Source organism: Octodon degus, unplaced genomic scaffold (genome assembly GCF_000260255.1).
Source record: "Octodon degus isolate 3935 unplaced genomic scaffold, OctDeg1.0 scaffold00171, whole genome shotgun sequence".
Classification (NCBI taxonomy): Eukaryota; Metazoa; Chordata; class Mammalia; order Rodentia; family Octodontidae; genus Octodon; species Octodon degus.
Genome location: NW_004524747.1, coordinates 3596104 through 3622296, shown reverse-complemented (window position 1 = coordinate 3622296; position 26193 = coordinate 3596104). Strand labels below are relative to the sequence as shown.

The window sequence follows — 26193 nt, the reverse complement described above, 5'->3', positions numbered from 1 at the left end:
GCAACAATGAATTTAAGTGCCTTAGAGCAGTTAGTAATATATATCCTATCTTTATTCAGGTAATAAGGCTGCTTTCTTGCTCAGGGATGATTTTTTGCTGCTGCTTATCTTTGTTCAGTTGTCATCATTCATGAAGAGAACAGTTAGAAGACAGTTGAAAAATTCTGAGCTGTTATTATTCTGAGCCTCCTCATCCTAATCCCCATCAGAACAGTTTAGGAAAAACCAGATAACTTTAATGCCTATAGACATTTCTTTTAACAACTCTGGATCATTTTGATAATTTTTGTTTTCAGCTGTATTGCGGTTTTCTGTTCTGTGTTACTTAAGCAATAAATAAATTCTTTTAAAGCAGATTGTCATCAAACTTTTTTTCTTTTTTCTTTTTTGGCAGAACCAGGGATTGAACTCGGACCCTTGTGCTTGCCAGGGAAGCACTTATTATACTGAGCCATTTCCCTGGCCCCTCAGACTTTTTTTTGACAGTGTTTAAAATCCAACCAAGGGGGCTGGTGAGATGGCTCAGTGGTCTAAAGCACCTACTTAGAACAAGCTTAGCAAAGCACAGGGACCATGGTTCAATCCCCCAGCACCACATGCCAGCCAGCCCCGTCCCCTGGTGGGCTGAGCTGGCCACACACACACACACACACACACACACACACACACACACAAATAAATAAAAATTAAAAAATAAATAAAAAAATAAAATATGTGGGGCAGTGACCTTTCACCTTAGTAGCTGCTCTACCTGGAGGCCACCCACATTTGCATTTGAAAAGCCGTTAAAATATTTTTAAAAAAAATCCAACCAAGGCCTTGTATATTACTTGGTAGGCAAGTGCTTACCGTTTAGCTAAGTCCACACCCTATAATTACTGTCTATTTATGAAACTGCCTTTACAGTGAGCACATTCACATCTAAAAGGAAACAAGCAATAAACTCTATGTCTTGATCCCTTCAGACTGCTGGGTAATTAATAAGCAATAGAAATTTATTGGTCACAGTTCTGGAGGCTCAGAAATCCAAGATCAAGGTGCTGGTAGATGCACTCTCTGGTGACTCCATCCGCTTCATAGATGGTTCCTTCTGGCTGAGCTCTCACATGGCAGAATGGAGAAATTATCTTGGGCTTAAAAGGGGGCAATTGTCCCATTCACACGGGTAACTCTCATGACCTAATCACCTCTTCAGAGCATCACCTATTGAAACCATTGCATTGCAGAAGATAGCTCAGCATGAATTTAGGGGGAGACATATTTAGACCATAGCACTTTGATTAAGAAATGACAAGATGCTATTAGTACTGGAGCATTCTTCCAAAGAGTTCTTAGAATAACTTGAATGAACTAAGCAAATCAGCACATAACCATACCACAATAGGATTTGGAGAGAAGAGATATAGAGAAGCAATATAAATGCATCTTCATTATTTGGACTGAGCTGTCACACTGTGGTGTAAAAAAAAATAAGGTTGGGATCCTTAGAAGAGAGTGCACAAGTCCTTACAGATCTTAGAGCCTCTATTTCCTCATCTGTAAGTCAAGGCTGATAATGCCAATCACCAAGAGGCAACTTTGTGTTTTTGGAAGTAGCCCATCTAATCCCAGGTCCAGTCTCAATTGACAAAAGTTGCTGCTGCTCTAGAAGATGTATTTACAAGTAGTCTGCACCATTTTGTTGGGGGTTTGGGACTGGGTATTGAACCCAGAACTACAGCCATCCCCCTTCATTATTTGAGTCAGGGTCTCATTAAGTCACTACACTGCCCAGGCAGGGGCTGAACTCACACTTCTTTGCCTCAGCTTCCCAGAGTGGTGGGATTACAGGTGTGTACCACTGCACCAGGCTTCTGCACCACTTTTATTTATTTATGTCTTTTTTTGTCTTTTTGAGACTAGGTCTTGCACTGCAATTCAGGCTGGCTTTGAACTCAATTTGTAGCCCAGGCTGACCTCGAACTCACAGCGATTCTGCTGCCTCAGTCTCCTGTGTTCTGAGATACCACTTTTTGTGCTGAAGTCCAGGTCATAATTTTGCCATGGGTAAAGAAGAAGTCAGTACATAGGGGCAGACACTGAAAAGTTGGGATGAAGACAGCAGAAATGCCGGGGAAAATGCAAGGGGAAAAAGCAGGACTGCGAGAAAGAGGCCTGTTCAAACAAAATAAAGCCAAGATTAGGCGAGGAGTTAAGAGCTTCAAAGGCAAGATGACATATACATTTGTTTCTCAGAAACCCAGAAACTAAAAGTTAAGAACAAAGAAACCAGGGAAAGGAATTATCTGAGGGATAAAGTGGAAAAGCAGAGAATTTGCTACAAAGGCCTTTCCAGATAAAGAAAGGCAGAGAGATCTGCGGTATAAGCAGATAAAAAGTAACCTTTTTGAGAGACAGGCCAGTGAGCGTAGCATTCAGGAATGAGAGAGGTAGGAGAGTTCGCATGTAGCCTCTAACTGATGCTACAGCCTGAGAGCACACAGAGCTCCGCTGAGAGACAGGGGAGTTGGGCAGATAAAGGAAGGGACAAAGGCAAGCGGAAGTATCTTCAGTGCCCTTCCGTTCCCTCTGCTGCCACTTCTAAATGTAGCCCAGGAGAACTGCTTCACCATATTCCTCATCAAAAGGCTTTTATTGGGGGCTTGGGAGATGGCTCAATGGAATAAGCACTTCCCTGGCGAGCGCAAAGGCCTGAGTTCAATCCCCGGTTCCGCCAAAAAAAAAAAAAAAGGCTTTTACTGCTCTATCTCCACCCCATTCCCCATGCACACATAGGCGCATGCGCACACCTGCCCTCTGATACCTCTGGAAGTTTTCTTTTGCTATGGTTTGGCGATTCTGACTTTGGCATTTTAGAGACCTGCGCTCTCTGATATGGTATCCACTCGCAATGTGTAGTTATTGAGCACCTGATACGTGGCTAGGCCAAACTGAGATATTCCGTAAGTATAAGATGGACGCTGAATTTCTGTAGGAAGACTACACGGTGTCAGGACCGTGATGATCCTGCACTGTCTGCACAAGCGAGACTCAAGTGTGAGCTGCCTCACGTCTTGGCAGAATACACTGTGATCAGCCCAAAACATGAAGATAGACAGTCTTGTGCTGAGGCAGTTTCTGGTCTGTGTCCCTCTTTCCGCTAAGGTGTAGGGATGTGTTGCTGCCACGCAGGGCAGTATGCCATGAAATGCTGCAGAATAGCATTGGTTACGCAACACCAACAAGTCCCGCCCTTCATATTGTATGTCATCCAGGCCCTTTCATAAGAGTGATGTCCTGTGTGGCAGGGATCTCAGGGAGCTATCAGGTTCACAAGTCTTGCTTTTGTTGTCTTTATAATAAACTATCTGGATCAATCTGGCTTTCTTGTTGTTTTTCATCAGCTGTCTGACAGCTCCAAAGAAATTAGTTCCTATCAAACCTGGCCCTTCCAAAGAAGACAGTTTTTAAAAAGTGAGTATCTTACTAATTGTTTTAGCCATGTGTGGTAGCTCACGCTAGCAATAATCCCAGGCATTTAGGAAACCGAGGCAGGAAGATTGTGAATTTGAGACCAGCCTGTGTAACCTAAAGGAAACCGTACGTCAAAATGTACGGTTTTTGATGTAAATATTAAAATTAAAAATTGTTGTGAAGTAGCTCAGTGGTGGAGTGTTTGCCTAGTATTCATGAGGCCCTGGGTCAAACATAAGTACCATATAAATTGTTTTTTATTGATTACATATTGAAAGGGTAATATTTTGTTTACATTGGGATAAATAAAAGATTACTAAAATTAATCCAATTTATTTTTTACTTTTTAAATATGCTAACTTAAAATTACTTATGTGAATTACATTTCTTTTGGGCAAATTTGTCGTTGATTGATGAGGAACGAAAAATTAGTGTTGGGGAAGAAGAACCTATAGGATTTCATTTTGCCATAAAATGTAATTTTAGAAAATCACCATCAATTCATAAGCATATTTAAACACCAAATATAGATAGCTATAACCTCAGCCTAAAAGATTGATTGATTGAATAAATATAACTTCATGAAAACTACTTCAGTGTCCTGATTCTTTTATATTGTTTCAGGTGGTGAAAAATTCCTCAAATTGATGTAATGAAATTTAGGGGCAGTTGCTCTACAAAGCTCATCCCATGAGACTAACCAGCTAATTTTGGAGGGGAAACCTTGAGGGGTCAATAGTGGTAGATGGAACCAGAGGGTTTTTCTTTCTTATCCCACAGGCAGTGGTCTTTGGTGGTTTTATGTGTTGGAATGGTCATATGGCTTCTTGATACGTCCTTTCTTCCCACCCCCAAATAAGTGAAACATGTGAACACCAGAATTAAAGAATAACCAGAGGAACAGAAGTAAACAAGTACAAATTTATTCTTTTCAAAGCAGAATTCAAAGGGGAAAGCACCACAGTAAGTGGCAAAGTTACCCAATTTGCTCTCAGCCCCTCTCTTTGATACCAAACTTTTGTGCACTTGCATGCCAGCCACCCTTGCCACCTCCCCCAAATCCCTCTCCCAGTTTTAATCCTTATGACCAGTTCCTGCAGCCAGCAAGCAGCATAGAAGGCTTCAGTTTGGCCTGAATACTGCCTGCGAACAACAAGGACATTGAGCAGGTCCCCTCCCAAATATGGCAGCTGTGGGAAGATATGGATACTGGGAGCAGAGCCCTGGCCTTGAGCTTTTCTCTCTCCCACAGCCATTTGTTTTAAAACAGGGAGAAAAGTCACTGAAATATTCCTTTGTTCCAAGAGTCAGGCCTTGGCAGGGAGGCCCAGAGATACAGCTGCCTAGCTGAGAAGCTTAAGTCTCCACAGTCCTAGGACAGAGCCTCCTGTTTATCTCCCAAGACTGTTTATGTTAAGGCAGCCACTTTCTTCGTTATCTATCAACTATCTCAAGGAACACTGGATGGAATTGCTGGCTAGAAATGGTCTCAGAGGCTATGACTCTCCTATTGCGAATGTGACTGCAAAGAATTCTCCAGCCTGAAGCTGGCAAGGAAGACTAACAGCTTTTAAACACACATCCCAGACAGCATTGTAATTCCTCAAGAAAGAATCTGGTTGGAAAACATTTCCTATGATTGGTCTCTGCCTGGCCTCAGCATTTCTCATTACTGTGGCCTACAAGCCTAGTGTCTGGAATACTAGAAATTCAAAAAGGCGTCCTTGTATGAATTATGTTCTAACTTTGGTCCCTAAAGGAAATGGACCCTTAAGAGCCTTGATTCTAACTTTTCCATTCTGAAGGGAAAAGCCCATGTTCTTCCTGGGTGGGGCACCTTCTAAGAAACCATTTCACAGCCTTAAGATCTCCAGCCAATCAGCCTGCACAAATGCCAATCAGTTTGAATCCACTTTGCTTTAGGTGGAAGCAGGAACATCCTTGCAATTGCCTTTGGCCTCTAACAAGTTCCATTCAGAATAAATTGCCTATCAGTCCTAACTATTCTGATACCATTTGACAACAGCTCTGGGAAAGGCTCACATCCCTTATCACTGATTCTAATTAAATAAGTCAAAAGGTTTTCCCTAGGCAACCAACCCAGAAACTTACCATCCTTCTAGTACAGGGTCATAAACTATACAGAACCATGCATAATGACATTAGGAGACATAGTACATAACAGATGCTTAACAACATACAATACATTTTGGCAAATCCAACCCAGATGTGGATTCACTGTGCTCAAGGATTCATTTACCTCATGGCAGTCAAACTGCCCACACATACTGCAGTGACTGTCATTGGGTCCCTGAGTGGCATACTCACCTCATGCCTTACAGGTAAACATAAGACCACAAAGCATCAGTGACCTCCTTAGTGAGAATTCAACTCTTGACCTGCTACTTCTGTCCACCTATATCACACATCCTACATAACAAGATCTACATTGTTTGTTTCCATGCCTGGCCCACTGTATTTGCCACAGGCCCTCAGCAGCCCAAGAGTTCTTGGGGGAGGGAGCATTCCTGGTAAAATATTGTTCCACAAAATTGCCCCATAAGGGGCACATGCCTCTTAGTTCTTGAGCCCTCTGACTCACAATGCATTGTTTCTATTCTATTCTTGTGCACAGTCTAGGCCCCTATAAAGATGCGTCATTCTGACTGATGATCAGGCTCTTTGTCTGATGCCTGGCTACCACATCCTTACCATACATGCAGATATCCAACTTTCCTGCCTCTAAACCTCACAAATACTGAGGGAGATATGGTGACATGATGGCTGACAACCTGGACCTGCAGCATACTGGTTGGAAGCAGCAATCCCTGGCATCTGGACCCAAGCTTCTGCCTACTTTCCCTGGAACAGACAAATCTATATTTCCAGGAGTTCCACCACTGGCCACTGGTTTATTACAACACAGCACTTCAACAATTTCATTCCCTTCTGAGCTCAGTGACAACTATTGTTTTCAGGTCCTGAGTCAGACCTCAGGATCTGATAGGGGCTAGAGGATGTAGTCTGTGGCTTAGTCCCGCAAAGGATTTTTCTTTTTCCTTCCAAAGGCTTTGTCTATGAAGGCTATTTTGTTCTGTCTTCTCTGCATGGAATAGATGGAGCATGGATCTGCTCTATTTGGCCACCTGAATTAGTTATACAACATACCCAGGAAAATTCATCTCATGCTCAGTTCTCAGGGGAACATGATTTAGAATGAGTGAAGAGAACAGTTATTTTTCCAGTTAGATTTCTCTGTGGAAACAATTTTGTTGTTTTGGTCTTGAGGGCAGCTTACCCCAAACATCAATGGAGAAAGACATCCTAGGGGAGCAGCCAGGATGCATCCATTTTTCCAACCAGAGGCAGAGGCTAACAAAGAGCAACGTGGAACATTAATACTTCAAGAGGTATTTAGAATTTAATGTGTGAGTTAGGCTGGGTGAGCTCTGATGTATAGTAGATATGTAGAGTAGATATGTATTTATACACTCAGAAAAATTAAGTTGACTGTAGACCTCTGGTGGGAAAGAAGTTCCCCTTGGAAGAAAGGACCCTAGGGGCTCTGACTCTGCTCAAAGTTCCCAAGTCCTCTCTTCCCACCTAGGTCTATCTACTATGCACAGTTTCTGGATAAAGGGGTCATGTTATATGCTGTCTAGGAAGTGTTAATTTGGAGAACTATGTTCATCTTCCAGAGTTAGAATAATTTTCTGCATAGGAAGGCCTCATTTTTGTTTGAGTAGAAAGTGGCCAACTTTCTGATTCATGGCCAGTGGACCCTAAGAAGGTACCACTATTTAGGGAGGCCAGTTGCAACTTCCTTATAATTACCTGGGGTAACCAGCCACCTCACCTTATTCCACCTAAATGATAGAAAGGTCACAGCCTAGAAGGGTGGCAGGCAGTCATGCCCCTCCAAGCTACAGGGTGGCTTCTTTTTCTCACCCAGGGAGAGAAAGACTCTCTTGCTGAGCAAGCTGTCAATTCTACCCCAGGTCTGTGAAGACAGATTCAGAAGAGTAAAGGATGGCTTCAGCTAGATTTCCAGAGTATCTCTGTGGGTCTCATGGGAAGGTGAGACCTTCAGAAAGAGGAAGGTCAGGGAGAAATCTAAGTCCACAAGTATTTCTTTAATGTTTCAAAATGTAAGGTTGAAGCAGAAACCAGAATGAACTGTTTCCCCCTCAAGGAAGGTCTTCCATGGGCTGTGACAGAAGGAACTAAAGATATTCAAAGAGGAAACAACAGGTAGGTAGAATCTAGAGAGTTAGAACTATGTCCTGGAACTGAAGTAATTAGGACATACCCTGCCCACACTTCTTCAGGGGCACTTTGGAAGGGTGGTCTCAGGGATACCCTTTTGCTTCCCTGAATTGTACTAGGAAGTAGTGCTAATCCCTGTAGATTCATCCTACTGACACCCTGGCCATTGGGCTTGTCCCTCTCCATGATTCAGTGAAGAAGGGAAAGGGCTCAGGGGGCACTACTTAGCTCTATAAGGCAGCTTCTCTGCTCCCCATCTAAATAGCCAGTTGCTATTTTCTTGGCCTGTAACAAAGGGTGGAACAAGTGACTGGTCTCAAACTCAAGGGTTAAAGGGCCCATTTCTACAGTCAGAGGAATCATGCCTCCCTTTCCCTTGATTGCACTTTACATCCTTCACATACACCAGATTCATGTTGAAGCCTGGAACCCAAATAACTCTGGTTAAGGGATGTGGGGCCCGTGGGTACTGGAACGGTTAGGTGTAGGTTGAGGGAAGTCTTTGACCAGAACCAGGAGAGGATGACAGATTATGGGACAGGGATCTGGCTCCATCAAGAAGCCAGAAGTGTGTTGGCAGTCACATCAGAGCTTCGTACACTGGGGAATGCATGGCGGAGCTTCTCCATGATGTCCTCCAAGCACAGGCTGACATCGTGGCTCTTGGACCCCACATCATCTGAGTTAGAAAAGAAAGTTTGGGAAGGTAACTTGAGAGTCCTTTATATACAGCCTCAAAGCCAAGGTTGGATGCTGCCAATTGAAAGGCTGATGCTGGACCTTATGTCTTCCCATTTCAATGGCTACTATGTGCCATTGACTATACAATAAACATTTGTAGAAAAAAATATAAGAATTAATCAGTCAATAAAGCAGTTACCTCTGATTCCTAAATACAAAGGCGGGAGGAGAAAGCGGTCCCCAGCCATAGCAGAACCTTGGGTGGAAAACTGGGGACAAGACAAAGCCATGGAGAAAAAGGTTGGGAGGGGCTCAGGAACTCACCTGCAGCCTCAGTGTCTGGAGTTGTCTGTCCTTTCTCCTGTGCGTGACTGCCTTCTGACTGCTGTGGAGAGGAAGCTAGGGATGAACCTGCAGATCCATTGCCATCTGCTTCTGTAGGTGGCTAGCAAGAGGTAAGACATAATTTAAGTGACTTTGCTTTCCTGATCTTACTCAGGTTGACTTGAGCTTTGAAGAACCTTAGAGAACTCATGGCCCTCCTTTTCCCCTTGGACTTTAAGGTACTTTGGGAAGCTGGGTGTGGGGGCATGCACCTGTAATCCCAGCATTTCAGAGGCTGCAGCAGGGGATCACCATGAGTTTGAGAGCAGCCTAGACTACAGAGTGAGACCCTGTCTCAAAAACAAAACTTCCATAAATAAAAAAATTAAAAAATATATTTTTGGTTGTGTCCCAAGTAGTGGCTTTCCATTAAAGGAAATATCTTACTATATTCAATTAACAATTAACTTCTTCCTTCAGCAACATGCACCAAAACCCCCCAGTTATTATTTTTTCCCCAGCTATTATAAAGGTGGCAAAGTACCTAAAGGTCTCCTGCCAACATTTCCACTATAATTAAACAAGATAGAACCCATTTTTCTCTGCTAATGTGGTGTTCACACTTGATCTTTGATGCATGCCATAATAGCATATGTTGTCAATCCCAAGGAATTCATTTAGAGACTGTTCCACACGTAGGGACAGAAGGACAAAAAATGTACAAAACAAAACACAGATGAATAATATTATAAAATCATCTTATGCTTATCATGTACTAAAGAAAATATACCCCACTATAACCTTATGAAAGTATTACTAATATTTAGTTATATGCTCATCTTGACCCTTTCCCAGAAGCAAAGGCTAAGACTCTACTTGGCTTAGACCACCAATCCTTGAAACTTTTACTTTTACAAACCAGCTTTCCCCCATAAGTATGAAGTACATCTCATACTCACTGGGGCAGCCAAAGCGGGGTGCCCCCTATGTTGTAGCATCACTCTTCTGCTAAGATAGTTTCTCTTTTTGCTTTCTCTGCATTTATCACACTAAATAAACTTTTGCTTCCCACTATAGCAGTCCTGACTCCTCCCTTTCTCGCTAAGAGCCCAACTTCTTTATTCTTCACTGGAGTGATGACAAGGATTTGATGAGAGGTTGAAGCTCACTCAGAGACCCCCTGCTGGACATAGTATTTGGGGAATCTGGGGAACAGGTATAGGGGGATGCTATCGCCTGTTACATATAATGACAATATTAGATAGCATTTATGAACAGTATGCTATATTCCTAGCTCCATGCTAAAATTTGTAAATACACAATATCACTATGATATTGGTATTGCTATCATTCCTGTTTTACAGAGAAGGAACTGGGTTTTAATAAGGTTAAGTAACTTTCTAACATTCCACAGTGACTCGCTGGCAGAGTCATATTCAAATCCAGGGCTATCTGCTTGGGATATACTACCTGCTAAAGATGAAAGAGGCAAAAAGTAATGAGAGTACAGTTGTTTGCAACAATCTTTCTCTTGCCCAATATGTGTACATTTGCTTCTTTTGAGCAAATGTCATACTTGCAAAATCAAAATTCTAGATGATTTTTGAAGTTTGTTCTTCTTCTTCTTCTTTTTTTTTTTTTTGTGGAACCGGGGATTGAACTCAGGTCCTTGTGCTTGCCAGGGAAGCGCTTATTACACTGAGCCATCTCCCCGTCCCCTGAAGTTTGTTCGTTTACTATCATCTCCTAATGGATTGTAAAGAAGTAAGCCCCCAGAAGTTGTCCCCCTTTCTCCCAGTCCCTCAGTAGCTTGAGAAGGACACACAAAAATATCTTGGAGTTCAGGTAGAAGAAAACTGACTAAGGATGTGCCCATGCCAGCTGGTACCTTCCCCTGCCCTTCCCAACTGCCAGCCTGTTTCCCTTTGGGGTATTACTTGATAGTCACAACCAAGGGACTCATTCCTTTCTTCCTCTTTGTTGCACCTCCCAGCTCCCCACCACTTCCCCTATGCTCAGGAGCCACCCTGGTTCACTGTATACAGCCCCACCTGTAGCAGCAGCTCCCTCAAGCGCTGCAGCTGGGACTCCAGTTGCTTGTTGTGGTCTTCAAGGATCTGCATGCGCATCTCCAGGCGGCTCTTATGCTGTCTGAGGATCCTGGCTTCAGCCAGGAGCTCCTCATTGCCGTGGTCCTGTGTCATCTCAGTAGAGCCCTCAACCAGGCTGGGTGCCTCAGCCGCTTCCTCATGTTGCCATTTCAGGCGCCTCAGCTCGCCCTGGAGAATTCTGCAGAAAACAAAGAAGCCAAAACCTATGGCTCCATCAGAGGACTGACTGTCCAGACCCAGAAGTCCTCTCATGCACAGTTGTAAGCCATCACGTGGCTTTTCCAGCCCACTCAGTCCCAGCCATGCTCTTGCTTCAAAAGCTATATTCACTTTCTGCCCAGCACATATATCATTTACTCTGCCATCCTGAAACCTCAGAGCAGAGAGAGCTGACATTTCACATAAGAAGTGTTGCAAGGCTTTGATGTGCTGCTTCAGGGATTAATTCTGACCTTCAAAAAAGCCAGAAACATGGTCTGAAAATAAAAGAGGTATTAGGACCACCTACTCCATTTTCAGATTTTTAGATTCCAGGGAAAGGCACAATGCACACAAAAGATCACCCATCTTGCCACTTTTCTCCACAGTTCTCTTGTTTGGCCCACTTTGAGTGCTCTAGCTGGCTATCAGGAAAAAATATTCTGAAGAGATCACCTATTTGGGGTGCAGGGCGGCATCAGGTTTTTTTTTTTTTTCTTTTTGGCAATAAAATAGAATGACTCTCTGTCTAACATTTCCTATAGGCTGTTTTCTGCTGCACTAATGCAGTATTTCTCAAACTGTTCCTAGAGAGAAACCAGGTTTTTCTTCAGTCCATTGTGGAGTAACATGTGGTGCTAGCCCACTGCTCCCATGACCCATGTCCTGCTACACACATTCAATAATTCTCGAAGTGGTCTCTCGCCTGTTCACTGAGATAACATCACTAATTATGTGCCTGACTGTCACGGCAATGGCAAATTGCTAGAAAATTTTCTACTTTTCATTTCTGTATTTATCTTTCTTGGGATGTGATGAACATTTTGCAGGCGGATCCTTGTCTACACTGTACACTGAGGTGCACTCTTCTAAATATGCAGCCCTCCATCTCTGGTCTATAGGCCAGATGTAAGTATCCCCTGGGAACTGGTTAGAAATGCAGGGCCGGGGAGATGGCTCAGTAGAATAAGTGCTTGCCTGGCAAGCACAAGGCCCTGAGTTCAATTCCCGGTTCCACACAAAAAAAAAAATGCAGAAACTTACTTCTCCAGAATGAAGTAGGAAGAAGCTAACATCTCAGTCTTTAAGACTGTTAGCTCTTTCCTGGAGGTCATATTTTCAGTTGGTACCTAAAATTCAGGCTCCTGAATCAAAATAATAAAAACCTACAATCTCCTTTGCTGTTTACGGACTCCTACACAAATCTTGATTGTTTTGTCGTGTTCTCTTTAGAGACCATATCTCCCATATCTTAGTTTATTTGGACTACTATAACAAACCACAGACCAGCTCACTTATAAACAATAGAAATTCATGCTTCATAGTCCTGGACTCTGGAAAGTCCAAAAACAAGGTTTGGGCAAATACAATGAAGTTCTAGCCTTCTTGGTTCATAATTGATGCCCTATAGACTCGTCATCACTTGGTGGAAAGAAACAGCCTTTCTCGGGTAATTTTATAAGGGCATTAATCTTAGCAGTCATCTACCAGATGGGTAAACTTCTTCAGGGGTTAGGATTTCAACATATAAATTTAAGAAGAACACAAACATTTAGACCATAGCATCCTAATTCTTTGGACTTCATTTCTAGTTACCCATTTGTCTTTGCAGGATTCACTTGATAACTACTTATTGAGACATTAGCCCATGCAATACGCATTTGAAAGTGCTGGTTGAGAAAGATTATGAGTAACTTTATCATTACATTCATGATAAGTGCTATGAAGAAGCATAGGAGTTATCAGAATGATGAATAAGGAATATCTTGGGAAGCACTGAAAACTTTCTGAGAAAACCGTTGGCTTACTGGAATAGAACTTGCTTAGCCAATTGGAAAAAATCATTCTAAGTGAAGCGAACAGCATGGCAAAGATGCTATAAAAAGAGGGGAAGAGAACAGCATGAACCAATTTGGCAGAAGACAGAGAGTAAGATCAAAGGGAGAAGACACCGGTGGAAGAAGCAAAAGCCAGAACCCAAGCCATGAAGCCACATTAAGGATTTGTGCTTTCTTTCTTAGGTGCAGGGTATACAGCTCATACTTGGGCCTAGTGAGAATTTTCCTCTTGGAGTTTTAACTGTAGAGTCATGAAAATTTTCTCACCCGAACTACATAAAATTAATACATTTTCATCTAAATAGCAAAAAGTACAGAAACTTGGGCCTAACTCACACCTATGCATAATATTTTATCAAGATTCTCAATGAATCAAGTGTAAACTAATGGTGTTTTAGACATGCTACTCCAAGAGGTAAGGTGGCATCTATTCTCTCAAAATATCTTGAATCTTCTTCAGGCCCCTACTGCAAGCTGTATTTTATTAAGAGTAGTATCATTCCTGTAATTCTCACATTTGTTCCTCCAGTCCACAAATGCCTTGTGTAGTGTCATCATTCTCTGGAATACTTTCAGCTAGTACCTTTACATTTAGCATGGAAAGTTCGTTGACAACAAAGGAATGTTATACTGTCTTCTGTATTCTCTGCATTTGCATTCTCTCTGCTTACATGTAGTACATAGTGGAAAAATTGGGGTGACATTTAAATAATTCAAATAATCATTACATAGCTAGAACTTATTGAACCCTTACTATAAGCTATGCCCAAGGATAAAATATCATATGTCTGATCTAATTTGTTTTTCACAAATGACCATAGGAAGCTGTTGTGATTGTCATCATACCCATTTTGCAGATTAGGGAATAGAAGATCACAAAATATCAGTAAGTTTGCACGATCACACAGCTAAGATATGGAAGTGCCAGTACTTAAATTCAAGCTGTCTCCTTCTAGAACCCACATAAGAGGGTGCCACGGCAACACCCACCGGTTCTCATCTTCCAAGTGAGCTAGGATCTTCTCCAGCTCTCCCTTGCTTTCTGTGGCCATGCTGCGTGGAATATGTTGTCCAAAGCCTGGCTCCCGGTCTGTTATGGGGCTGGAGTGCCGCAGCAGGTACTGGTCCTCATCTCTGCAAGGGTGTGGGGAGAGGAAAGGAGATGGCCAGGTATTAAATATAGCAACAGCTCAAGGCATGCGTTTTCAGTTTCTGGCTCAGATTCCAGGAGATACATGGTGGAAGATTTACTTTTAAATCACATAGAGGGAAAAGCCACATGTTCAACAGGATGGAAGTACTCAAATCTGGCACCAGCTGTGGTGCAGGTACTGAAAATATATTCAGGATGCCGGTACTTCTGAGTTCTACTTACAGCTCCCTATGCTATCAAGAGCAAATCACTTCCTCTTCTTTGCCACTTGCCCTCTCTACCTACCTTCCCTTTTTCACCTCCAAGAGAGATCTGAGTCTGTTCAGGATTAGACCAAATCCATGTGGCCAGCTATTCTTAGGCTGTCTGAGCAGTCCAGAGAGCTCCCCAGAGACTCAAGATCCCTTTCCTGGGCTATAGGACCAGGGAGTTTCTTGGACTATGCTTTGATTAAGTCCCTGATATTTCTTAGGGTTAGTGTGGAACTAGGTGAGGTTTTAGTATCTTTTTCTCTTTGGTACTAGGGATTGAACTCAGGAACTTGTGCTTGCCAGGCAGACACTATGCCACTGAGCTATCTCCCTGGCCCAAATTTTAGTATCTTTTTTTTTCAGTATCAGGGATTGAACTCAGGACCTTGCTCTTACCAGTCAGGTGCTTATTCTACTGAGATATCTCCCTGGCCAAGTTTTAGTATCTTGAGCATGAGATAATAACTTCTTTTTATAGCTTCAGTTGAAGACATTATTCATCCTTTGTACTTGGACCCTCAAAGATGGGATCACACACCAGGGAGGGACCTGTGTGGACTGCAGAGAGGGAGTGTGCCATTCACTCCCCCCATTCACTGACCAAAAGAAAGACTGCTTCTCTTATTGTGGCCAGGAAGCAGCTGTCCTTCCCTAGAGAGTCAAGGACCCTAACCACCATGCTTCCAGTCCTTTATGGAACCTTTCCTAAACAGCAGTACAAGGATCCCCAAACAGAGCTGTTTCTGGAAAACAGGCAGCTTTGGAAACTCACATGCTGTCATCTGGGGAGAGGCTGTCGTTAAAGAAGGAGCAGTTCTGACTTTCCATCTCAGCAAGCCTGGGAAGAAAGAGCAGGAGCAGGAGAAAAAACAGGACACGAGGCCTGCTTTCATCTCGAGCACACTAATCCCACAAGTAGACTGTGGAATTTGAGGGATAACCCAACCACTTTAAAGGGTTTATATCTGTTGGCTGTCTGCTGGCTGCTCCACACCCCACTGTGAACATCCCCTTGCCATGACTCAATTTTCCGTCTCAAGTGAAAACATCTTTCTCTTGGACTTTCTCTACCTCCTTCCCAAGCCTTCTGGTACCTGCTGGCAAAATGCTCAATGCGAGAGTGTGTATCGGCATGTGGCAACATTGGTGAAGAAGCCGGTCTAGAAAAGAGCAGCACAGAGTCAGAAAACCAAAGATAAGATAACTGCACAGTCTGGTTCCTCACCACCCTACCCCACTGCATCCTACCACCCACACTAAGGAGATGGGCAAGAGCTGATGGTAACAGAATACAGTGCTTAGATTCTAATCTATTTTTCAGTCCAGATCCTGGGTCAGGCACAAATTGAACTATTCTGTCACTGGTGGAATTTGCCCTTGAGCACCCTTAGTATACCAGGGATTCAGCCCATTGAAACACAGACACAGGCTCAAACATTGTACTCACGTCTCACTGTAGTCGGCCTCCAGGACTGACTGCACAGGCAAATAGCCTCGCTGAGGGTGTTTGCTGAAATAATGCTTTGAGCGGAATTTGTTCTTCAAGGTTGTGGCGAAGTCCCTCATGTTCTCACTGGATGTAGTCTGGAGGGAGATAGAGTAGAGGAACTCACCCTTGTGGCTCCCAAGATGGTCTATGAAGTTATGACTGCTCCCCTTGAGCAAAGAGTGTGACTAGTACTCTATCTTTATTCATGCCTGTTACACCCTGCTCCTAGAAAAAAATCTAAAATTGGATACAGAATTTGAGGAGATGACAGATTGGAAGGTTGGAGTGGAAAAACACAGTGAAAGATGGGGAGGTAGAATCAGGGAGAGAGTGGGAGGAGGTGAGTGGAGCAGGGAGTACGTTTGGGGCTCCAGAAGAATCTATGTGGACAGAAAAAGATAAAGACATACTGACTTTTAGGAAACAGAGTCATTTCAGGAAGCTACACGTGGAGCTGTGGGTCTCAAATAGAGGGAGCATAGAAGCAGTTCTGTGGCTAGAGTTCAGAGATGCTGAGCACAAGCTGTGAAAGGCACCATGGCTTAATGAAAACCAAGGGAGGTTTGTGGGCCTAGGTAAAAAACCTATTTTTTCTCCACCTGAGGGACTGAGTAATCAATTCGAGCACACATTTTTTGTATTGACCAGGAGAGGTAGAAACAATGACAAAGTTGTGGGGAAATCTAGGTAATCTACTACAAAGGAAACTAACCAGGAAAAACTCAAGTGAGCCATACTCTCTGTTTCTTTTGGAATAGTGTCCTTTAAATGACTGAGACTGTCTTTGGCCAACTCTGACTCTAGTGAGAGAGTTTCAATGGAAGAACAGAGAGGCTTGAATGCCCCATACTGCACAATCACCAAAACTGTTTGGTGAATGCTCCCCACAGAAGAACAGAACACAATAAGCCACCACTGGACAAAGCTAGTGCCCGAGAGCTGCTTCTCTCTTCCACAGGGCCCAGAGGCTCCATACCTGGGTGTAATATTCCATGATGGGGTAGTGCAGCTTATTGCCTTTGCTGGCTCTGCCTGTTAAGAAGCACGTCTGGCAGATATCCACATTAAATTGTTTCAGACTCCGGTACCTTTGAGAGATGGACATGGTAAAAAAGATAATCCAATATGCTGGGGTGACCTCACCCATTTCCCTGACATCCAAATATATGCACATGTAAGAAGGAAGGATGAGGCATGGCTTCATGGCATGCTCAATTTCCTATACATAGCACTGGCTGAGTCTTAAGCAGATGAATAGTCTTATTCTAGAGACCATAAATCTCCATGAATTCACAAGCTGAATGTTCCAGAAAGTAAGAGAAATAGCACTCTTTTACTACCCCTCCATTTTGGGGGGCAAAGGAGGTGTAGATTGAGCATGCTAGCATGTACATGAAAACTCAGCTATTCAGAAGGCTGAAATAGGAGGACAACAATTCCAAGGTCAGCCTGTATAGATTAGTGAGACTGACCACATTTCAAAATAAAACTTTAAAAATGGCTAGGGAGGGCTGGTGAGATGGCTCAGTGGTCTAGAGCACCTAGTTAGAACAAGCTTAGCAAAGCACAGGGACCTCGGTTCAATCCCCCAGCACCACATGCCAGCCAGCCCCGCCCCCTGGTGGACTGAGCTGGCCCCCCCACACATATAAATAAATAAAATTAAAAAAAATGGCTAGGGATGTAGCTCATTGATAGAGTGTTTGCATGTGTAAGATGTTGTGTTCAATTTGCAGCATCGCAAAAAAGGGGGTGGGGCTTTGTGAGGTAGTAGGTGTAAAGATCTCATTGTATCCATAACTTTCTAAACTTTTCTAAAGGGTGACCTAGCAGAGTCCAGGCTCCCAGGAGAAGTTAAACTTTCACTACAAAGGAGGTTTATTCTACTAGGCTTGACAAAGCTTGCTAAAAGTTATTGTTAATGGTTATTATAATAACAAATATTACAGAATATAAACTAGCCTTTCAGATCTACTTCTAAAACCTGAGTGAAAAATAAATAAATAAACTGCTTAGGGAAGCGCAGGGACTGGGGTTCAATCTCTGGCACCACAGGTTGCACCAGCCTTGCCCCTGGGTGCACTGAGCCTGCTACTGGACTGAGTATGGTGGCACACGTCTGTTATCCTAGCCCTGGGGAGGCTGAAAACAGGAGGATCACTATGAGTCTGAGCTGTCTAGTGAGACACTGTATCAAATACATAAAAAATTTAAAAATAATAAAAAGGAAAAGGAAAAGGAAAAAATAAGGTTTATTGAAAGGAAGAGTTAATCTTTAATTGTTTGATCAATCTTGCATGCCTATATCTGGTAATCTGAGCAACAAATTTGATGATAACAACATGTAGTATAACAACCATTGTTAATTTTTTATTGTTTTCAACTTCTGTACCATTTTTATTGTTATGTTGCTCTGCTTTTGTCTTTGTTCTTGTTACTTGTTTTTTTTCCCTCTCTTTAAAATAAATAAATAAATAAATAAAACCTGACTAAACTGCCCAGATCTAGTAGTACAGAAGACTGAAATTCTGAGACTTAAAGGAGTCAGATACTGCAATCTTTAGTGCTAGATCTATCACTAATTATCTGTGTGAACATGGGTGAGTCATGCACCTCTGGCCCTATTTGTTCATCTTATACAAAGCAAGGTGTTTGTAGGGACATTTGTACGCTTGTGCTCTTAAAAGTCATAAGATTGCACATTTTATAATGAAAGCCAGATTTAGCCAGATTTATGATGAAAACTAATTAGTGCCTATTTTTATGGAGGAAGGAGGGTAATGTAATCAGAGAAACTTTAAATGTACTGTAATAGTGCATTATTTCTTAAGCTTGGTTGAGGGTATACACTGTAATATGCTACAGCCAGTTCCTACTAGCTCACAAGAGCTAGCTATTAAAATTTTAAGGGTTTTTCAAGCCAATTGTTAACACAACCATTATTTTAAAATTAAGTTATAAAACCTCACAATTAAATAAATGATATAAAAGCAAATGTAATATTCAAAATTCATCCCTTCCTAATCATTATCTATGCTCTTGAGATTATTAACACCTACTGTACAAGTTGAGTATGCTTTATTTAAAATGCTTGAGAGAAGCTTATTATTACCCTACAACATATGCAGTTGGGTTTAACCTCACTATCTGTCTCAATATCAAACATCTTAGGTATACACGGAACAGGTATTTTCCATCTAGTATTGATATGTTAAACTTTAAGTCTCTACAGAATATAGAGAAAAAAATTAAAAAATAAAAAATATTTTAAAAATATGAATAAACAATTACATATTTTTACACAGAAATTTAGAAATCTAACCATAATTTAGAAATCTAACCTGCATTGTAGCAGGACAGTCCTGTGACATTTTTTCTTGTCTCTTTTTTTCATTGATTAACCCCTTCTTTTTAAAAGAAAGACATTTACTTGAGAGACAGTATGAAAATAATTGGTGTGTCATGACAAGCAGTACGTATTTAGAAGACCAGAAGGACAGGCATTCCAAGCATGACCTTTCTATTACATATTGCTTTTTTCAGTGTAGTTGCTTAGTTCACAGGTATCAGCACATATAGTTAGTCAGGGTGAGAATCCTGGATGGTTAACAACCTAAGTTTGCAGACCAAAAATTAGAGAAAAACAAGGGCTACAAGGACAGTCAACATTTTGGCCCTAGCCTTTCAAGGTCAGTGAAGTCTCAGGACATAGGAGAACCTATACTGTAACATCATGTAACTCTGTTGTGTCCTAAATTTTCTGATCAAGGAGATTATGGGGCCACAAAGCAGCATGATCAATGACGTAGAGTGTACCTAAGGAGAGACACATGGAGAGAAAACATTCTCTCAGGCTTTCACAGAGAGCACATGGGCCAAACAATGGCTGTGACTCATCCACATGGCTGACACTGACAAACGTTCTACAATCTGAGATACAGGATCTCAGGATAAATCCTGAGGGGATTTCACTGACCTTATCAGACCCAAAACCTACAACTCTTGTTGCATAGGTCCTGCTTTACCTTGGTCTTAACCATCCAGCAGAAAAGTATAAAAACTAAGTACAAAAAATAAAGCCATGTTGTTATGTTGAGCTGTAGGGGACTGAGGTCAACAACTTCAGACATTGCCAGTCTTATGGATAACCCACTACTATTATGGACTACTGGACTATATTGGGTTATTTTGCTGAATTCACGTACCTACAATATTTAAATGACAATGGAATACCCATCTCTAAAAAAACTAAACAAAAAGGGGGATATAAATGGAGGACCATTTTGTATTTGCATATACAATATAGTTAGGAGAGATATACAGCTACTTTCTGTTAATTCAATGAGAACAAAGATTTGTACTAATAGTATTTGGACAGGATATCATGTCTTCATCTTGTACTATGAATAACCACTAAGAAGATAACAATATGCAATGTATTAATTATTGAAACTGTCATATTAATCGGTTTTGAAACTGTCTCATTGCTGTGTCTCAATAAAATTAATAAAAATTAAAAAATGCTTGAGGCCAGAAGTGCTTCAGATTTGGAAATATTGGCACAGACTGCTGGTTAGGCATTCCTAATCTAGAAATACAAAATGCATTTTGGAACATTTCAGATTTCAGATTTTTGGATTAGGGACACTCAACCTATATCAGCACAGTGGAAATACAATGCATGTTGTGTGACTATGTACCGCTTCACACTTGACTTGGGGACTTCCTATAGATAACCACATATCAAGCAGTGTAGATGCTGCAAATTAGATTTTCTTTCTGGACAGTATGTTGTGAAACATTTGCTAGAAAACCATTTGAAACATAGTATTCACACTTCATTTTTTTCTGTACACCTTATATTACAACTAAAACAAAGTAAAATATTTCAGCATTTCCAAGTTGTCAAAAAAGTTAAACATTCTGCAATAGAAAGGACTACAACAATATATAAAAATGCATAGATTTACTGCAGATATAATGTGATTATATAATGCATTGTTTTGTACTATCTGATTTATATGACCCATGACATATTTCTGATGATTATCATCAAAGCATACTCTTTTCCCTACCTGAATCCCTTGATAGGGCATTGCCTACAGATAGAGCACTTGGTCTGGTGCTTTACTTGCTCAGCAATGGTGACCCGATGCAGCACGGCCAGCCACACCATGGACTGGGGTTCCAAGTTGACCCATTCCAGGAACTGAGATGCTTCAATGACTGGCTTCCCAGTGCTCTAGGGAAATAAGAAGTCCAATGGAAATGAATGAGGCTCAAAGTATTTAGTCCTTAGAGTGGTAGCTCTTAGAAAAGCAGGTAAACCAGCAGAGCCTGGATTGGTTTATTCTGCAGAGGTGTCCACTTTCTGCCCTGCTGTAGTTGAGCTGGCACCTTCTCTAACAGGACTACAACCCCAGGACTCAGTAAACTCTCTGTCTTGTTGTCCCATCCCTACAAACTCTCTTACATGAAAATACTTCATATGAAATGCCTAGCTTTTGGTCCATGTTTCTTTCCTCTCATCTTCCCTCCCCTCTTACTTCCTTCTGGAGCTTCATACTCACAAAACGGAAGCAACTACGGACACTGGGCTCCACATTGCTGCCTCCGAAGGCTGCCACTTCACCCAGTTGACGGGGCACCTGAATTGCTTCATGAAGCAGGACACCAAGATGGCGTTGGTCACATTGGCTGCCTGAGTTGGCTACTTGGCTGAAGAGGTCTGCTCGGCCCACCATCAGGAATGGCCAGTCCCAATCCAGGAATGGCCAGAGAATGGTATGAGGAGAAAAAGCAGAAGAGGAGGGGAGGGAAAGAGCACATGGACTGAGCACATGGACTTTTGAAAGTGCAATTACCTAGAATTTCATTCTTGATCTTTTAGAAGTCTAGGAATTTTAAAAAGAGCATTCCCTGAGTTCAGAGAGAAAAAGAGACACAAGAAGAAAACATCATAAATGTAGGGAAAGAGAAGGGAAGGAGAAAAGGGGAATTAAGAGCAGTCCTAGCCACAGATATGCATGACACCGCTGGGAAGACAGATGCCTCGAGAAGCAAGATAAGCGCTGTGGGCTGGGGGCACCTGACCATGTTGTAACCATCAGGGGCCATATCCTCTCCTATTCATGTAACTAACACAATGTGATACTTCAGTCATCTCTCAGTTCCTTCTCTCCTCCTTCCACACAATGAAAGGAAAACTGACAAATCAAAAAGAGGAGCTAATCATCTAAAAATGACATCTAAGTGTTTCTGCAGATAGTATGGTACTTGTAATATAATATGGATTTTAATGGCTCTTCTGGGACCTTCTTCTTCCCAGGCCAACCTTAGCAAACCTCTTCCAGAGGCTGTTGCTACATCCTTCATACCTTGCCTAAGGCCTAGAAAACACGCAGAAGCAAAAGCCAAAAGGCTTGAATTCAAGTTCTAGATCCATGACCCACTAGGTATGGAATCTTGAGTAAGTTATGAACCTGTCTGTGTTGCAGTTTTCTTAATTAAAAATTGAGCATAAATGATCACTGAACATCCCATCTCAAGGAAATGCTGGGAAAATAATATAGCCATCAACATGCTTGGAAATACCCCTTCCTGGTGAAGTTTTCTCAGACCATTGTCATAAGTCTTCAGTGATCTTATATAGCACATATTCTTTGCCACTTGGATTATTTTCCTTAGTACCATCTAAATATTTGTTTCTTTGTTTTGTAATACTGAGAATTGGGACCAAGGCCTTAATACTGAGATACATTTAAAAATATTTTTTCTTTGAGATAGGGTCTCACCTGTCCAGACTAGCCTTCACCTTGTGACCCTCCTGCCACAGTCTCCCAGAATGCTAGGGTTACAAAGTGCACCACCACACCCAGCTTATACTTTTTGTAAAGAATGATTTTTGTCTGTTTTTGTCTCTTCTTCTAAGCTAAACCATTTGAAGGAAGTAACACTATCTAATTTAGCCTGGTAGTCACATTTAACAGAAAGGTCAACACACATTAGGATTCAACAAATAACAGTGCTACTGTGGAAAAGTTCAAAATACTGAACACAAGATGGAGGAGAGAGGGTAAAGCAAAGATACTATAAACCAGAGAGGTAAAAACTACAAAAGTATAGGCTGCGAATCTTTCAGAGGATATGTATTATTATACTCCATCTTTATAAACACACAAGAAGTCTCCAGAAGAATGTGTGACTTGGTTTCAGCTTCAGACTGGGAGAGGGCTAAGCCTGCTAGGACTTGGGGACAACAACTACAAACCAGGGGCTCTGGATACTCCAGGATATAGATCCTAAAAACTTATTTCAGATCCTAAGTATTTATATCATATTAGAAACCCAAAGACATGGAAAAGGAACTAATAACAAGCCTTAGGGCCATCTTGGCCTTTGGCTGCTATGTATTCTTCACAGTAATCTGGGCCAGGATGCACCACAAAGTGGCCTAAATAGCCCTCTGCTGAGTAATAAGACCTACCTTCTGCTTGTCTTATACCCTTTTTTCCTCCCTGCAAGACCTCTCCCTCCACCAAACACCACTCCAGACTTTGAAGTTGTACTCACACTGAAGTTTTTCCTTCACTTCTGTGCCACAGAGGCATGCAATGCCAGTCTTAAAGGACAATGCCCGCATCTTTCCGCTGCGACCACTAGGTTTAAAAGAACAGACTGAGAACATGAATATATGTAATGGATTAACATCTTGGCAGTCATTTTCCTCACTGTGTTAACCTCAGCAGAACTCTGGTCAACCATGTCCTAAGCTGAGCTGGGTCCAAGTCCACCATAAGAGTGACCCTTTCCTACCATGCTCATTGGAGATGTGCCATTAAGTTTATCCTAGAGGCTTCTAGGACTGAGAGCTCTTACCTATCAAAAACATTGAGGAGCCAGTTGAGGGTCATGTCTACACACAGTGGCACATTGACCAGGATGCCTCTTTCCTCCTCCAATCTTTCATATAGGGCAGTCAGGCAGTGAATGACCTCTACCACATCCATCACATGCTCACTGGCCTGCAGATCATGTTCATTGAAGATCTCAAGAGCTGTAGTTAAAGTTACTAGATCCACTGGAAAGGAAAGAAAAAGAAGAGAAAGAGAGAAAAATATAGCCCCAACTAGAACCTCAGGGACTGGAGAAGGAAGTAAAGCCACCAGCAGCCCTGAATTTATAAGTATAAAGCAAGTGGCCCAACTGCTTGCAGTATGAAGCAAGCTGGTTCTTTATCAAGGCCCTCCTTCCAAGGAGGGCAAAGTAGCAGAACAAAACAAAACCCTCCCCTTAATTTCCATACTCAAAACTGTTTGACAACAGTTTAAGAAGACGGCGAGATGTGAATAAACTCACTTCCTATGTTGTATTGACTCCTAAGGGATCATATACCATTTTTTCTTGGATAGCATGTTTCATATACCATTTTAAGTTTCCCTGTCTTTGCACAAGTTTTTCCTGTAAATAGATTTCTCCATGGATCTTGTTCTGAGGACTTAGATGCTGACTATGAAATTTCAGATATACTTGGGTAAATGTGTCACAAATCAGGAATTTTCTTTCAATTCTGAGGATTGAACCTAGGAATGTTCTACTACTGAGCTACATCCACAGATTACATTATTTTTAAAAAATTTGTAATGGGGTCTTGTTAAGTTGTCCAGGCTGGCCTGGAACTTACCATTCTCTTGCCTCAACCTCCTGACCACCCGGATTACAGGGCTGTAATTTTACCTGGCAGTAGGATGTTTTAATCGTTATCAAAGCTGAATCAGACTAACCGGACACACTTGGGTCAGGAAGCTTAAATGAACAGTGTCCCCAAGAAAATCAATAGGCATACTATATCTGCAGCCACACTAAGCATATAAGTCTGCAGAGATAATAGTTTATAATAGTTTCCACTGAAACTTGTGTCAATAGTTCTGGTACATCAAATAACCCATGCAAAACCATGGGCTGGAATACTTCCTATCATGAAGCAGTTGCCTGATTAACCATGTAGGGGTAGGAGAAAAGGGTCAAGTAGCTGGATAGGAGTGGGCTTAATATCGAAACAAGTCTGGGGCTTGAGATCAATGAAAACACTTGTCCACAGCCAGCATGTCCCAGCCTTTGAAGAGTTCCCACCAAACCAGTCAACAACTCTGGCCAAGATGGAATGAAAGTGAGAAACAGAAATCTGCTTCAGAACAGGAGAATGGTGATAAAAGCCGTAGGGAAGTATGATGGGAGACGTACAGCGCAGGGCCTTCTGGACTCTGCGGAGCTTCATGGCAGTGCGATAAGCTGAGAACTTAATGTTGTTCAGATCAGCTGCAAAGAGTGGAAAGAGACACACTTAAACAAGGGAAATATAAATTAAAACCACAATAAGAGAAGAATTTAAACCCATTTGACTGGCAAAAAATAGAAGTCTGGCAGCAAATGCCAAGGACACTTATGGATGAGAACTGCTAGTGGAGGTATGAACTGATACAATCATTTTGGAAAACAACTTGGTATTCCCTAGCAAATTAGGATACTCTTGTGTCCTACCACCTTGCCAGCTATCTGTCTTATAGTAATGCTTTTCAATTATTTTTGACAAAAACTCATAGTAAGAAATTCTTTTTGTCATGACCCAGAATATATAAACATGTGTGCACATATAAATAACAAGCATTTCAGAAAGGAATTCCTTACTAGATTTAAAAATACAAAACAAAAATGATATCAAATGTGACTCCTGCTAAAGATCTGTTGCATATAAGTAATTCTTAGTCTATTTCAGTTTCTTTTTTAATTCTGGTCACAAAACACTGGAATGATATTATCTCCGCAGACTGAAAGAAATGCTCTGGAGAAAGCCTTGCCCACATGCATCAGAAGAAATGTATCAAGAAATCCTCAAAAGCACCAGAATCACTGCAGCCTGGCCCAAGCAGCTCAGGCTTCACACCTGTAGGTATAACTGTCTACTATGACACAGACTGGCCCACAAGTAATGTAGAATCCAGCTGCTAGAGGTCCAGAGGAAAAAGGAAGAAAGACTGTTGGAGAAAGGGAAAATTACTTGTATGCTATTTACTTATTGACTAAAATTCCCTTCTATTCTTTCTAAAAAATCGTGTTGAGGTATAATTGGCATGCAAAAAGCTTTATTGATTTAATGTATACAACCCAATTCATTTGGCAATAAGCATACACTGTGAAACCATCACCATAATCTATGTCATAAACCTATCCATCTCCTCCAAAGTTCCTTCTCCCACCTCCTTATTTATAATCAGGATTATTTGTGTATGTGCCAAGGACAGTTAACAGAAGATCTACCCTCTTAGCAAACTTTTAAGTATAAAAATAGTGCTGTGAACTATAGGCCCTATGTTGTACCATAGGTTTATAGGTCTCTCTCTCTCTCTCTCTCTCTCTCTCTCTCTCTCTC

The 26193-nt window shown here is 41.7% G+C and overlaps 1 protein-coding gene across 1 annotated transcript in view; it reads right to left on the bottom strand.

Annotated features, from left to right (window-relative positions):
* Positions 1-7571: 7571 nt before the first annotated feature.
* Drp2 (dystrophin related protein 2) overlaps positions 7572-26193 on the bottom strand; it is a 42538-nt gene continuing 23916 nt past the window's right edge. Inside the window, exons 11-23 of the mRNA XM_004643340.3 lie at positions 25008-25082; positions 23643-23844; positions 23337-23422; positions 21335-21492; positions 20840-21006; positions 16741-16852; positions 15723-15859; positions 15370-15435; positions 15048-15113; positions 13862-14005; positions 10776-11013; positions 8725-8845; positions 7572-8398 (exon numbers count right to left, since the gene is read on the bottom strand). Coding sequence (XP_004643397.1) covers positions 8274-8398; positions 8725-8845; positions 10776-11013; positions 13862-14005; positions 15048-15113; positions 15370-15435; positions 15723-15859; positions 16741-16852; positions 20840-21006; positions 21335-21492; positions 23337-23422; positions 23643-23844; positions 25008-25082 — 1697 coding nt within the window. The 3' untranslated portion in view covers positions 7572-8273. The remainder of the gene's footprint in view (positions 8399-8724; positions 8846-10775; positions 11014-13861; positions 14006-15047; positions 15114-15369; positions 15436-15722; positions 15860-16740; positions 16853-20839; positions 21007-21334; positions 21493-23336; positions 23423-23642; positions 23845-25007; positions 25083-26193) is intronic.